The sequence below is a fragment of the Neodiprion virginianus genome, chromosome 2, assembly GCF_021901495.1.
Source record: "Neodiprion virginianus isolate iyNeoVirg1 chromosome 2, iyNeoVirg1.1, whole genome shotgun sequence".
Lineage (NCBI taxonomy): Eukaryota > Metazoa > Arthropoda > Insecta > Hymenoptera > Diprionidae > Neodiprion > Neodiprion virginianus.
In genome coordinates, this window is record NC_060878.1 from 3,077,158 (window position 1) to 3,089,902 (window position 12,745).

A 12,745-nucleotide genomic window follows, 5' to 3' on the forward strand; every position below is an offset into this window, starting at 1 on the left:
AAAAAATGAAAATAGTTAAGGACTGAGCGATAACCGGAAATAAAAATTTTTCTGAATATATTTTCGCGCAAATTTCCTCCAACGCGCGTTACAGAAACGCGAATTTCACAGATCTGCGAAAAAGTATTTGGGATGTTTATCGTAAATGTTATGTTTCCGATTCCTGTGAATCAAAAAATGACTAAGACGTTTTTAAGACGAATTTTTTAAGTCGACTGATAAATTTTTGAAATCTAGTCAGAGTGTTCGCGAAACAGGAATGTATACAGGGCATTGCACGCCAATTCGACTAAGGTCTGACCTGAACCCTCTTGGACTCCGTCCACGATTTTTTATATTGTTGTTCCAACTCTAAAAATCATTCTGATTTTGACGATATTTTGACAGGATATACATTTATTTTTTTGTTTTCTATTACACAGATTTTTTATTACAATTTCCAGAGTGGTGTTGTATCAGCGAAGACACATCGAATGCTATAAGCTGAGTAAAAATAATCAAAACGACTAACAAAAAATTATTAATCAGCTTAAATATGAATAAAAAAAAAAAAAGAACTGCCGTTTTGTCCGCCCGCGTCAATTTTGGTTGGAATATTTTTGGTGCTAGTCGCAGAATTTATGTAATTTTGTTGATAATTTTTAAAAATGCTGCATTCACTGTCAAAATATCGTTATTTAACGACCTCTGGGGGCGGCAGGGGATGCAGGGAAAATCTGAAAAAAAAATAAAAATTACTTTAAGAGTTGTAACGACAATATAAAAAATCGCGAACCAAATCCAAGAGGTTTCAGGTCAGACCCTGGTCGAATTGGCATGGAATGCCCCATACATATAGGGGGCATTCGACTTCCTAATAGACGTTCTGTTCGACGGTGAGCATATTTGTTGAAGAAAAGCACTTTTGTTCGTAACTGCCATAGAAATGAAGGGAAAGACACGGGGCCTCGTAGTCTGATATTATAATTGCTTGGCGAGATGAGGAAACGGTAAATCAAAGATTGTGACACGGCGTAAGGCCGTCGGCTAGAATTGCTGCTGCTGCTGCTGCTGCTGATAATGATAATGAAAATACCGAATCATAAAAACGGGAGGTTATTAATTAGCTACGTGCCTCTAATTAATGATCCCTACCATCCGTTAACCGGCGTGGAAACCTCAGAAACTGTCATTACTTAATTACTTATGGCAGGCATTAACGTGAATCACGAGACGTTTACTTTCCCATAAATATCAACTTTCAAAATACCCAAATATATATGCATATTGGTATACATACATACTACGAGTATATATATATGTGTGTGTATAGTGCGTAGACACTTTGACAATTTTGGTAGCTAGACCGGAAGAATCGAGGAAATTCTTTCGCTTTCTACAATTCTATTATACTCATGACATACGCTGTGAGAAATTTTATTCGTCATACTTACAATGTTAGATACTAGAGAATTTGCTTTGAATTTCATTCGAATCGTAAGAAAAATTTTTATATGAAAGCGACTGTTTAGTGTAATTACTGTTCTGAATTTGTACCCGGAATTGTGTATTTGGATTATTCTTTGCAATTCTTTTTAAACTGGCCAGCAGCCAGAAAATGAATAATATCCAATTCGAATTTCGAAATAAAAATTCAGATTCGTAATTGACGATTTTAAAGCCTTCGGATACCATTTTACTTGAAATAATGACGATTTTTTAAATTTTGAAACACTATAATGGAATATTTTTAGATTTTCTCCCACCATATTGGATCGCTATTTTAGATTTCGCAATCTGACTTCAGATTCGTGATCAGCCACTCAACGAACCGAAGAATACCAATTTTCATCAAAATCCAAATGTTTTTAGTTTTTTTTTTTCAACTTATCGAATACGCTAATTATAAATTTTGCAAATCTGACCTTAGTTTCGTGATTAGCGGCCCAAAAAACCTCGCGCTACCAATTTTGATTCAAATCCATTGATCCATTCTTAAAACATCGTTTTCATTCGACTTTTTGGAATTTTGTGATTTAAATAATTGAAAAAGTACTGAACCGATCATACCCAAAATCTAATCAGTTCTAAGTTTTGAAAATCTGCGTCGATTGAGACCAAAATCACTGAAATCCGGTAACTCGTTCTCGAGTTATCGTCGGACAAAAAAATTGATCACACACATGCGTACATTTGGGGACAATGAGTCTGAGACGACTAATTTTTTACACTAGACAGTTATGTTGGCAACACAGAAAAACCTACAGCGCCATGATCGGCAGAGCGCGAAACTAACTCGATCTCAGTAAACGTAACGTAACCCATGATCGTTGAATCTAAGCTGAGAATTGACATGTCAATCCAGCAAATCATTATCCCCGCGGTATTCTAAGGTTAGATTCGACGGTCATGGGTTACGTTACGTTTACTGAGATCGAGTTAGTTTCGCGCTCAACCAACTGTGGCGCTGTGGGTTTCTCTGTGTTGCCAACATAACTGCCTAGTGTAAAAAATTAGTCGTCTCATTGTCAGATTCATTGTCCCCAAGTGTACGTGCAGACGTCCATCCGAAAATGATCGGAGATGATTCTCTGAACCTCAAAAGGTGGAGTAATCTAGTAAAAACTCAACTTTTCACTCTCAAGGAAACTGTACAGTAACTGCAACAAGAACAACACCTTATAAAGTACAAAAATAAAGTCTATCATCATGACTATCGTTCTGGTAACTATCCAATCATCTCCACTTCCAGATCGGCGCGGAAATGACGGAGGTCGAACGGTGAACCATCGGGCCTAGCCGTCTGCGATGAGGGGTGCCCGGAGGATTTCCTCCGGAGGTGCGTCACCTGCCCTCATCCTTATATTCCCGGTCGTCCTGGGCAGCCTCGTAACCGTCGCTCACGGCGTTGACCTCTGTGAGTATGAATAAACAAATTAAAATAAGACAAACGCAGACACTTTCCACCAACTATTTATTTCTCCTCGCGTTTCTGCGATTCTCAGCCACCAGTGCACCGGTGTTTGTGCCACGTGCGTTGAGAGCTTTTCTAAGCTTTCCGCAGCGCGGTTCGATTTACAATCAAAAGACGTCGACGTCGCGAATATCGATGTGTGTTCCGGATATTCTACAAACATTTATATTCCTATCCTCGGCCGATGTTGTAACGGAGCTTGCATAAATATCATATCTTCGAGGCTGTTGAAGCTTATCTCGAAAACGGATATCGAACACTCCCCGATGTTTATTACCAAAGTTTCTCTGATCGTACCGCTACTGTCCACCGGTCACCGGAAGTCGAACGATAGCTTCGATATCTACTATCGTCTACTAACGGCTTGGTGCAACTCCCGTTAACAACTATTGCAAAACAATTCACCGCTAAATGCCTTTTCGAATTTACGAGCTTTTGTTTGAGCAAAAATATCGCCAAAGATTAATCTAACCATCTAATTTATACTTTACTGTATATATATATTACATCACCGAATATACACGATCAGCTCATCTCTCTGCAACAACAACAAGAACAACAACAAGAATTCACCTCAGTATTTAACAATAATCTACAGGCTCTAAATCACTCGAAACGCGAGAATTGATTTCTATTAAATCTTTTCATACGGTTATGATGAGTTTTTTGATTTTTTTTTTTTTTTTTGCTATATCACCTGAAAAATGTTCAGAGAAAGAGGTTCCTTGTTTAAAGGAGTTTAAAAATCGAAAACCCTGTAAGTTTTTGAATGTTTATACGGGTACATTTTTTTTTTTTTTTTTTTTGCCCAATGATTTTGTTTGCTTTTTATACAAATTTCTTGCCAGAATCGTTGCATCCAATTGTAAATGAGAAGATTAAAGCTTGCGATTTCATTGGAAATTTGGCACTTACATATCATGCGATAAGTGTTGGGATGTGATTATTCGAAGCGAGTAAAAATTCGTCCCCGGAAAAAAAAAAAGACAAGAAAAAATGGACTGGTTCGAGATAGCGAGAAAAGTGGCTAAGAAAAATAAACGGGAACATTAAACAGATTATGAAAATTTCCCAGTAGAATCCAAGCGTATAATATTATATTTGTCTGATCCTCAATCTCGCTACTCGTCACATTATAATTACACGTGAAATTTATGCATTACATATTTATACCTACGTATATACGTATACGTATACGTGATGAAAATTCGCCGGGTTGTAATATAAATATATTTCCCTTAAATATTGTTAAAACTTCGCCGCGAGGTAAAAGCCTGATAACTTTCGGTTCGTGTTTCCAGTTCGCATCTTCGGAGGCCTGCAAGCGGGGAAAGAGACGCGATAAAGCAGAAATTTAAAAGCTTGAAGAGGTTGGTTGGCTGAAAATCGATACTTGTTATTAATTTTCTTGCGAGATGGTCGTACGTTGAATATTTATGAAATTATCGTAACAACTAGCAGCAAAAATTTATTTAAAAAATTATACAAAAATACTAAATACGATTAAAAAAAAAAAAAAACAAAGATATTTTCCAATTTTTAAGCGATTTGAAATGAATTATCCATCATGTTCCAGCTTTTCTTTATAACTCTGGTATCTGGTCTCTTTTTTTATTATTATAAATATAACTTTAGGTATCGATTGCGGACATAGTAATTTTACAAATATTCAATATTCGACTGTGAGTATTCTACAGGTGAATAAAATTGGGGCCAGGTCGAAGTTACGAATTTGAAAAGTTCCGAAAGCGCATAATTCGGAATTATTTGCTGGCAAAACTTGAAGTAAAGAAATCAGACTTTTACGGAACAAAGAAGTTTCGAATGGTCGGAAAGCCGACGGTTCAAAGTTCCGAAATGCAAGATTCCGAAAATTCAAGTTGCGATAGAAAAAATTTCCGAAAAGTAAAACTCTGATGGAGCAAAATTACGAAAAATAAACTTTCGACAGAGTGAAATTTAAAATATTAAAATATATACTCAGGCATTGTAGTTTACTCAACGAGTGGGTATAAAAAATGAGAAAAACCGAAAATCAGAAGGACCAGAATTCCGAACGTAAGAATATCGAAAATCAAAAACAAAGAAACATCAATATGGTCAAATTTCACGAAGCCAGATATTCACATAACTGAAAATCTTCCATCATTCGAAATTTCAATGTTCCAGACTTTTAAATTTTCTCATTTTCGCACTTTCGGAACCTTGACTTTGTTCCGAGTTACGCCTTTCTGGCATTTTGTCCTTTCGGAGCTTTGAACGTTGGGTTTCGACCTATTCAAAACTTTGACGTTTCGCGAAAGTTTGATTTCTCCACTTCAAGTTTCGCCATAAAAAAAAATTCGGGATTTGCGCGCTTTCGGAACTTTTCAAATCAGTAATTTCAACCCCGCCCCATAAAATTGATAAACAGTATTTATTTTCGACCAAACAGCCATGTTAATCGAAATCGTATCGCTTGTCCTTCACAGCTTTTAACCCCGGGTTTACCTGCTACGAAATAATTGTTATACGGGTCCGGTGATACCGAGGTGGAAAAGCTCTCTCCGTGCTTTCCTTTCCTTTCCTTCCCTTTCCTTTCATTTCCTTTCCGCTCTACCCGCGGGAGTTTATCTTTCCATGGCGCACCTTCGTTTGCTCGTTTACACACCCTTTTCATCCCTTTTACATAATTATTGCCGTTACGATCGTCTCCTAACGCCTCATCTTCTCGCTTGAAATTTTCAGCCCAATGTATCGCCCCTCTTGGCATGGAATCGGGGGCCATTCCGGACGCCGATATCACCGCAAGCTCAAGTTTCGACAGCGGAAACGTCGGTCCCCATCAGGCTAGGTGAGTTTCGTCCTCGTCCAAAGTTTTTACCTTTTTTTTTTTTATTTGTTTTTCATTTCTTTTCATTTTTTCTTCTTTTCTTCTCTGCGTCAAAAAATATTTTATAATACAGGTATACCTAATCGTTGAAGAAAAGTTACGAAATTAAACACCCACAATAGGTATACATATTATAAGCTGCAGTTTCGAATTGTACTCGAACAATTTTCAACTATTTTTTTTTTTCGTTTCTTTTATTAATGTATATACTTGTACAAAAAAATCTTCGTGAAAAAAATTCATCACTCGTTCTCTGTTTTTTTTTTTTGATTTGATTATATTCGCAACATCGTATCTTCAACATTTGAAAATAAATTTTTTACAAAACTTATGAGGGAGAAAAAAAAAAATTGACGATCCACGCCGAAAATTGTTTGAGCATTATGAAAAATAGGGAGATGCAGCTATATTTTTGTTTAATTTTTTTTACCTTCCGTCTCAAATCACTTTCTCGAATATCAACGAATCTTTGCGTTTTCGAAACTCTAGCATCCCAAAAATAGATTTTTAGAAAAAATGTCGGTCCGTCGGTCTGTCCCAGAAATTTCAGCGACGTTCTCTGAAACGGCTAGATGAAAAAATCTAAAACTTACAGGATTTAACAACGAAATGACGGGGATGAAAAATTGCCATGTCCGATTTAATTGGACCTTCCGGTTCTACCGGAAATAAATCAATCTTCAACGTTCAACATTTTCATTCGTCTGCCAAATCCTGTCGGTTTCAGATTTTTCATTCGACCGTTTTCGAGATCATCGCGAAAGAATAGTAAACGGATAGCAGACTTTCCGGTAACGGCTAGAAAACTAATTTTCATTTTCTACCTGGAACTACATTTTTGGATTACGGTAAAAAGTGAAAACAATTACGGACCGAGCGGTAACCGGAACTGAAAATTTCTCTCAGTCTATCGGGAAAAAGTTGTTTTCCGGCTTGTTATTTCTTTCATTTGTTATCTAATTCGCCCGATTCCACGCTTATCGTTACATCGTACATTGACGGGAAACCCCGTCGAGTCCCGGACCAGACTCGAGCTCCTGCTGGACCCGCTCGTTTCGCGATGCAAGAGGGGGAGAGCCGGGTCCCTCGGGACTCGCAGACCAGAGCCGGGCCGCTCCGATATTAATACATTCCATTACCGCAGACAATGGTCGGCTCAATGGGCCCCTAACTCTGATGAGCTCTGGGCCCCCCGAACCCTCGGTGCCGCGGCACGCGCTTCGCGGTATAATTTAATACACACCGTCGGTACCTGCAGCAATCCGCCGGATTAAAGACATTCCGAGTCATTGTTGTTTTCAGTTTCTTCACCGTTCTCACATCCTCGTTACTTTACAGCTTGTATCTTAGCTTATGTATTAGCTGTAATGTTAATTTTATAAGAACGAATTTTTTTGTCATATATAACGTAAGGGTAAGGATTTTATTCCTTGCATAATTGTAATTAATTGAGTAGAGTTTTGAGGAATAGCCGGAAATTGTAATATGTGCAATTTTTTGCTGCGTTTTTCTTTTTTGCTTTTTTTTGCTGTTAAGTAACAAACCGCGGTTATGTTCATTTTGATGTTTATTTTCTAAGAACGAATTTCATCGACTATAATGCAAAGGTATAGATTTGAGGTTGTAATAACCGGAAAATGTAACGCCGACAATTTTTTATTGATTTTTTTTTTTTTGTGTTCTTGTAATTTCAATTGCGTCGAATTTATAAACCGCGTTCAATATTATTACAACGATTATTATCACGCAACGTAGAAAATGTTTCATCGTTGACTTCTATGATATACGATTTGATATCAATTCAACACTTGTAGTATAAGCTTGATGCTAAATCTTCGAATTGATCCCCAAAAAAATCTTTCACCCCGTCAAATTTTAACCGTAAATTTTCTTCCCTAGTGCATGCATGTATGGGTGTTTTTTTTCACCATTCCCATTAACCGGGGGGGGGGGGGGGGGGTAAACCCCAACCTCGTAAATTCCATCTATCGATCACGTCATATCGTTAGGTTCCGTTTCTTCGTTTTTTAACAAAGAATCGCACGTCGGATAAGAAATCTTTTCGCCCGAGTTTAAAAAAAAAAATTGAATAACGCTCGGTTTCCTCGGGTCCCAAAAAACGTAAGGCGTTCTCTTGCGGCGGGAAATTTAAATTCGCGCGTGGTGTTTTTTCACCACACCCGTTTTACGTTCCAGGGTTTAAGAGATAGGATTGATTATCGCAACAATCTTTTATTATCATCCACCCCCCCCCCCCCTCCCCTCCCCCCGAGAAACGCACCGCAGGTGTCGATCTCACCCTTGCAAGGTACGTGCGTTATATATATATATCGTACGTATACCTATACTATATACCTATATACGCAACCGGGAAATCAATGCTGTGCTTGATGATAAAAATTTCGCTTTATTACACCCACTTTTAGACGCACAATGGGCTCACCACGTCGCCTCTCCTTTTATAACCCCAACCCGGATCAGTTCGACGTATTGTATATACGTGTAAGGATGTATATATAATATCCCATGTACTCTAAATATATGGTTACTATATATAACGCGGTATTGAACAAACGATAAAATATTACCTCGTGGTGGAAAAATAATTTCATCATATCGTTGTAGAGTATTTTTTTTTTTTTTGTTATTTTAATAAAGAATATTGTTATTTTAATAAGAATTCGAATTTCATTCGAATCGTAAGAAAAATTTTTATATGAAAGCGACTGTTTAGTGTAATTACTGTTCTGAATTTGTACCCGGAATTGTGTATTTGGATTATTCTTTGCAATTCTTTTTAGACTGGCCAGCAGCCAGAAAATGAATAATATCCAATTCGAATTTCGAAATAAAAATTCTGATTCGTAATTGACGATTTTAAAGCCTTCGGATACCATTTTACTTGAAAATATGACGATTTTTTAAATTTTGAACCACTATAATGGAATATTTTTAGATTTTCTCCCATCATATTGGATCGCTATTTTAGATTTCGCAATCTGACTTCAGATTCGTGATCAGCCACTCAACGAACCGAAGAATACCAATTTTCATCAAAATCCAAATGTTTTTAGTTTTTTTTTTTCAACTTATCGAATACGCCAATTATAAATTTTGCAAATCTGACCTTAGTTTCGTGATTAGCGGCCCAAAAAACCTCGCGCTACCAATTTTGATTCAAATCCATTGATCCATTCTTAAAATATCGTTTTCATTCGTTACGTTACGTTCACTGAGATCTATTTTATAATCCCATATATATATATAAACTTGAATTTTCATTTATATGTGTATGTTCGTTCTACGAGAGGAGAATATACACGTCTTTTCGAATCATATTCTCGTTCTTATTGTTTTTTAACTTTCATGCATCAACGTCATTTCGTTATTACATAAATATTCGTCAAGCTTTTGTCGCGCATCTGTAATAACCGTTGAACTTGGATGTTTTGTTAGGCTTGAATAGTTTGCATGCGATTCGCGCGAAATATGTCAGAGGGAAAGATAATTAATTACTCGCCTGACACTTTCGCGTTTGTGTGCATATACGTTGCATATATATATATATATATATATATATATATATATATATATATATATATATATATATATATATATATATATACATATATACATATATATATATATATATATATATATATATATATATATATATATACATATATACATATATATATATATATATATATATATACATATATACATATACTTAGGCGTATCGTGTATTGTACACCTATAAACGTACCGTAAACTTTGGCGTAAACTTCGTCATTCCGAGTACACAACCCAACCGGTTATAGTTTTCAGACGTTGAGTAGCGACGTGAGTTTCTATTTGTCTCTGCCGGCTAGCCGAGGGGTTAGACTTTAGGTAAGGGGTTGAAACGAGGTGAAGTTGAGATACGTTACTGGGGTGCAAGTCTATCGAATATTCAAACCTTACATACGTCAGTAATATAAAGTTGGAAATAAAAGAGAGTGAAGAGAAAAAATCAAGGGTGGAAATTATTGTGGGGGTTAAAAAAATAGTGTCTGCGTTTATCGGGGTGGTCCTTGGTTTGGGGGTCGGAAAAATTTTCGTTGGGATTTGTTTCGAATCATTGAAAAAAAATCTGTATCAAGCTTCGAGCTTCTACGTCAAAACTGGAACATGTGTCTCTAAGCTCTGAAAGTTTTAAGTGTGAAATACTTGTAGTTTTAATAAACAGTTGTTTCGTTTTTTATGTTACTTTGGTATAAATTTAGGGACTGAATTGAAAGTTTACAGCGTTGTTTGTTATAATGATATGAACTAAGCCTGAAAATTTTAAAATTTCGTAATTATTGTTACCTTGTTATATATAAGCCTAATAAAAGTGACGCTATTAAGCTTATGTATAAATTAAGGTTTGTTCCTACCCTTATAAGCAATAAGTCTGCCAAGTTTCATATCGCTACCTTAATTTATACCGAAGTCCAGTTTTCACGCAGAGGTTTGAAACTTTACACAGATTTTTTTTTTTTTGTTATTTAGAACCGATCCTGATGAAAATTTTTTCGACCCGCAAGTTTAGACCACCCTAAATTTTACATAGCAATTATATTACCGTTTCAAATATTGAATTTACACCGGTACAGATAACTTTGACTGTATTTTTCAACTGAATATTTTGACCTGAATTTTGTTAACCGAGGGAATTTTTGAGGTCACTGATCACGAATTTGAAGTATGAATTTAATAATTTCTAAATCCAAAACACGGGGAATGTAAAATCGAAAAATAATACTACAATATCAGAATTCGTTTCTTCCATATTTCAACAGTCAAATTAAAAAAGTAAGAAAAATCATTTTGAGTTGCAAATAAACTGAGTTAAAGCGTGAGGAAAAGTAGGGGAGAAAAAATGGATATGCCCGCGAGATTTCCTTCTTTTTGAAAAACGATCCTCTCTTCATTATCGCGAAGCAACGTCCTACTTGTTCATCTCGGCGTATATATTCTTTATTATACCAGGTATAAGGTATAACCCTCGATATTCGTCGTCGACGAAATTTCACGTCGACACGGACGATGCTGAACCGGCACCCCGCAATTAAGAAGCTGCCTCTTTTTCCCACCTTCTCCACCTCATCTTTTATTCACTGGAATCCCCCTCCCGAGATTAAAACCCGAGTGCTTTCAGCTTCAGGCTAAATCCCTGAAATCCAAAACTTTTGCCCGACGATGCTGACCACGCGGTATAAATCCAGAAAATCCATACCGTCATTTAGCGTGCAACGGTTTCCACACTCGGTCAGAAATACCGTGGAAATATGCATTCAAGCTTCGTTCTAGCACTCTCGAATCGCTTTTACCGACTCTTTGACTTTTTAAAGCTCTTTTTTTTACCCGATTTCAAAAACCTTCATCCCTTATCAGCTGTTTAACCCTTTGAGCCACAGTGGTAAGTATTCTTACCACCTATTTTATATCCATTTTTTGTATATTCAGAAACTTTGAAAACATATTTCTTTGCGGTTTTTGTTATTTCTGATGAGGTTTTCAAAACTCGAGAGTAATTGTTGCTATATAATGCAAGTTATTATTGTTAGAAGCAAATTGATTGAAAAAAATTATGATCATTGACGGATTTTAAAAATTCAAGATGGCTGATCCAATAAGGTGGTAAAAATTTTTAAATTCGATCGAATCCGGTGAAAAAACCCCGTCCAACGGTTTTTGGGATCATTGATTACGAATCTGAAATCAGATTTTGAAAATTTGGTAAAGCGAATCCAATCAGCGAACCCGAAAACCTCTGCATAGAGTTTTTTCACCGCATTCGATGAAATAAAAAATTTTCGTCCGCCATATTAGATCCACCGTCTTAAAGTTTCAAAATCTGATATCGGATTCGTAATTAGCTATCCCAAAAATCATCGAATACCATCTAGTTATAATAATTGACTCAGCACAATAATGTGTGACTCAAAGGGTTGACCATTTTTCAATTCATGCACGGTCCCTCAGCAAACAGTGAAAAAAAATCAATCTCGAGCCGTTCACGCAGGATCTTATGCTCGATCAATGTATTCTTTTCCTACAATTTCGTCCTTGCTATGTGACTTCTTACTCAATACTGGTGTCAGAAGTGAGATCGCTGTCTAATCGACAATATGTACCGGAACAATCTCTTTAAAGTTGAAAATCAACCGCGCATGCGCCAAATAATTCAATCTCATTGGTCGGTGAAATCTTCCCGCAGCGATATTCTTGTCTGAGATGCAGGCGGGCCAACTTACGCAAAATGTCTACGTTTGAAGTATCGAAAAGCATAAGCATTAAATTTCGACCGTTCTTCGAAGAATCAACTTTCCGACCCAATAACAAATGCTTCCGAAACCTTTCCGAGTCACTGCTTCAATTATTTGAAATTCTAACCTCGAAACTTCGTATCAACTACATTGCCGGCAGAAAGAGTTTGACAGCTGAAAACTCGGGATGGCAAGCCTGCACGAACAGCCGATAAAACTCGCGCATGCGCAGTTGATTTTCAAGTTTCAAGAGATTGCCCCGGTATATATATGTACATATAAGACTCAAAAATTTAAAAAAAAATTTTTTTTTCTTGCTACATGTCTTTATTGAATATGCGGATTGGGATTTTTGTTCGTTTGCAGGTTGCGGACTGAGAATCAGGGCGGCGCCTGGTGTCCCAAGGAGCAGATAACGACGGAGCCTCGGGAGTGGCTTCAAGTCGATTTGCACACCGTCCATCTGATCACGGCGACCGGAACTCAGGGCCGATTTGGAAACGGAGTCGGCGTCGAATACGCGGAAGCGTATCTGCTCGAGTACTGGCGTCCCCGACTTGGAAAATGGGTTCGTTACAGGGACGCGAAGGGCGAAGAGGTGAGTCCCGAGACGTGTCCTGGTCTCTT

General features: G+C 37.0%; 1 protein-coding gene across 4 annotated transcripts in view; it reads left to right on the forward strand.

Moving 5' to 3' along the window:
- Positions 1 to 12,745, forward strand: part of LOC124297413 (epithelial discoidin domain-containing receptor 1-like) — a 143,221-nt gene that overhangs the window by 85,123 nt on the left and 45,353 nt on the right. For all 4 annotated transcript variants that reach the window (XM_046748411.1, XM_046748409.1, XM_046748410.1 and 1 more), the window contains 3 exons: positions 2,732 to 2,896; positions 5,681 to 5,786; positions 12,485 to 12,716. In XM_046748411.1, coding sequence (XP_046604367.1) covers positions 2,788 to 2,896; positions 5,681 to 5,786; positions 12,485 to 12,716 — 447 coding nt within the window. In that variant the 5' untranslated portion in view covers positions 2,732 to 2,787. The remainder of the gene's footprint in view (positions 1 to 2,731; positions 2,897 to 5,680; positions 5,787 to 12,484; positions 12,717 to 12,745) is intronic.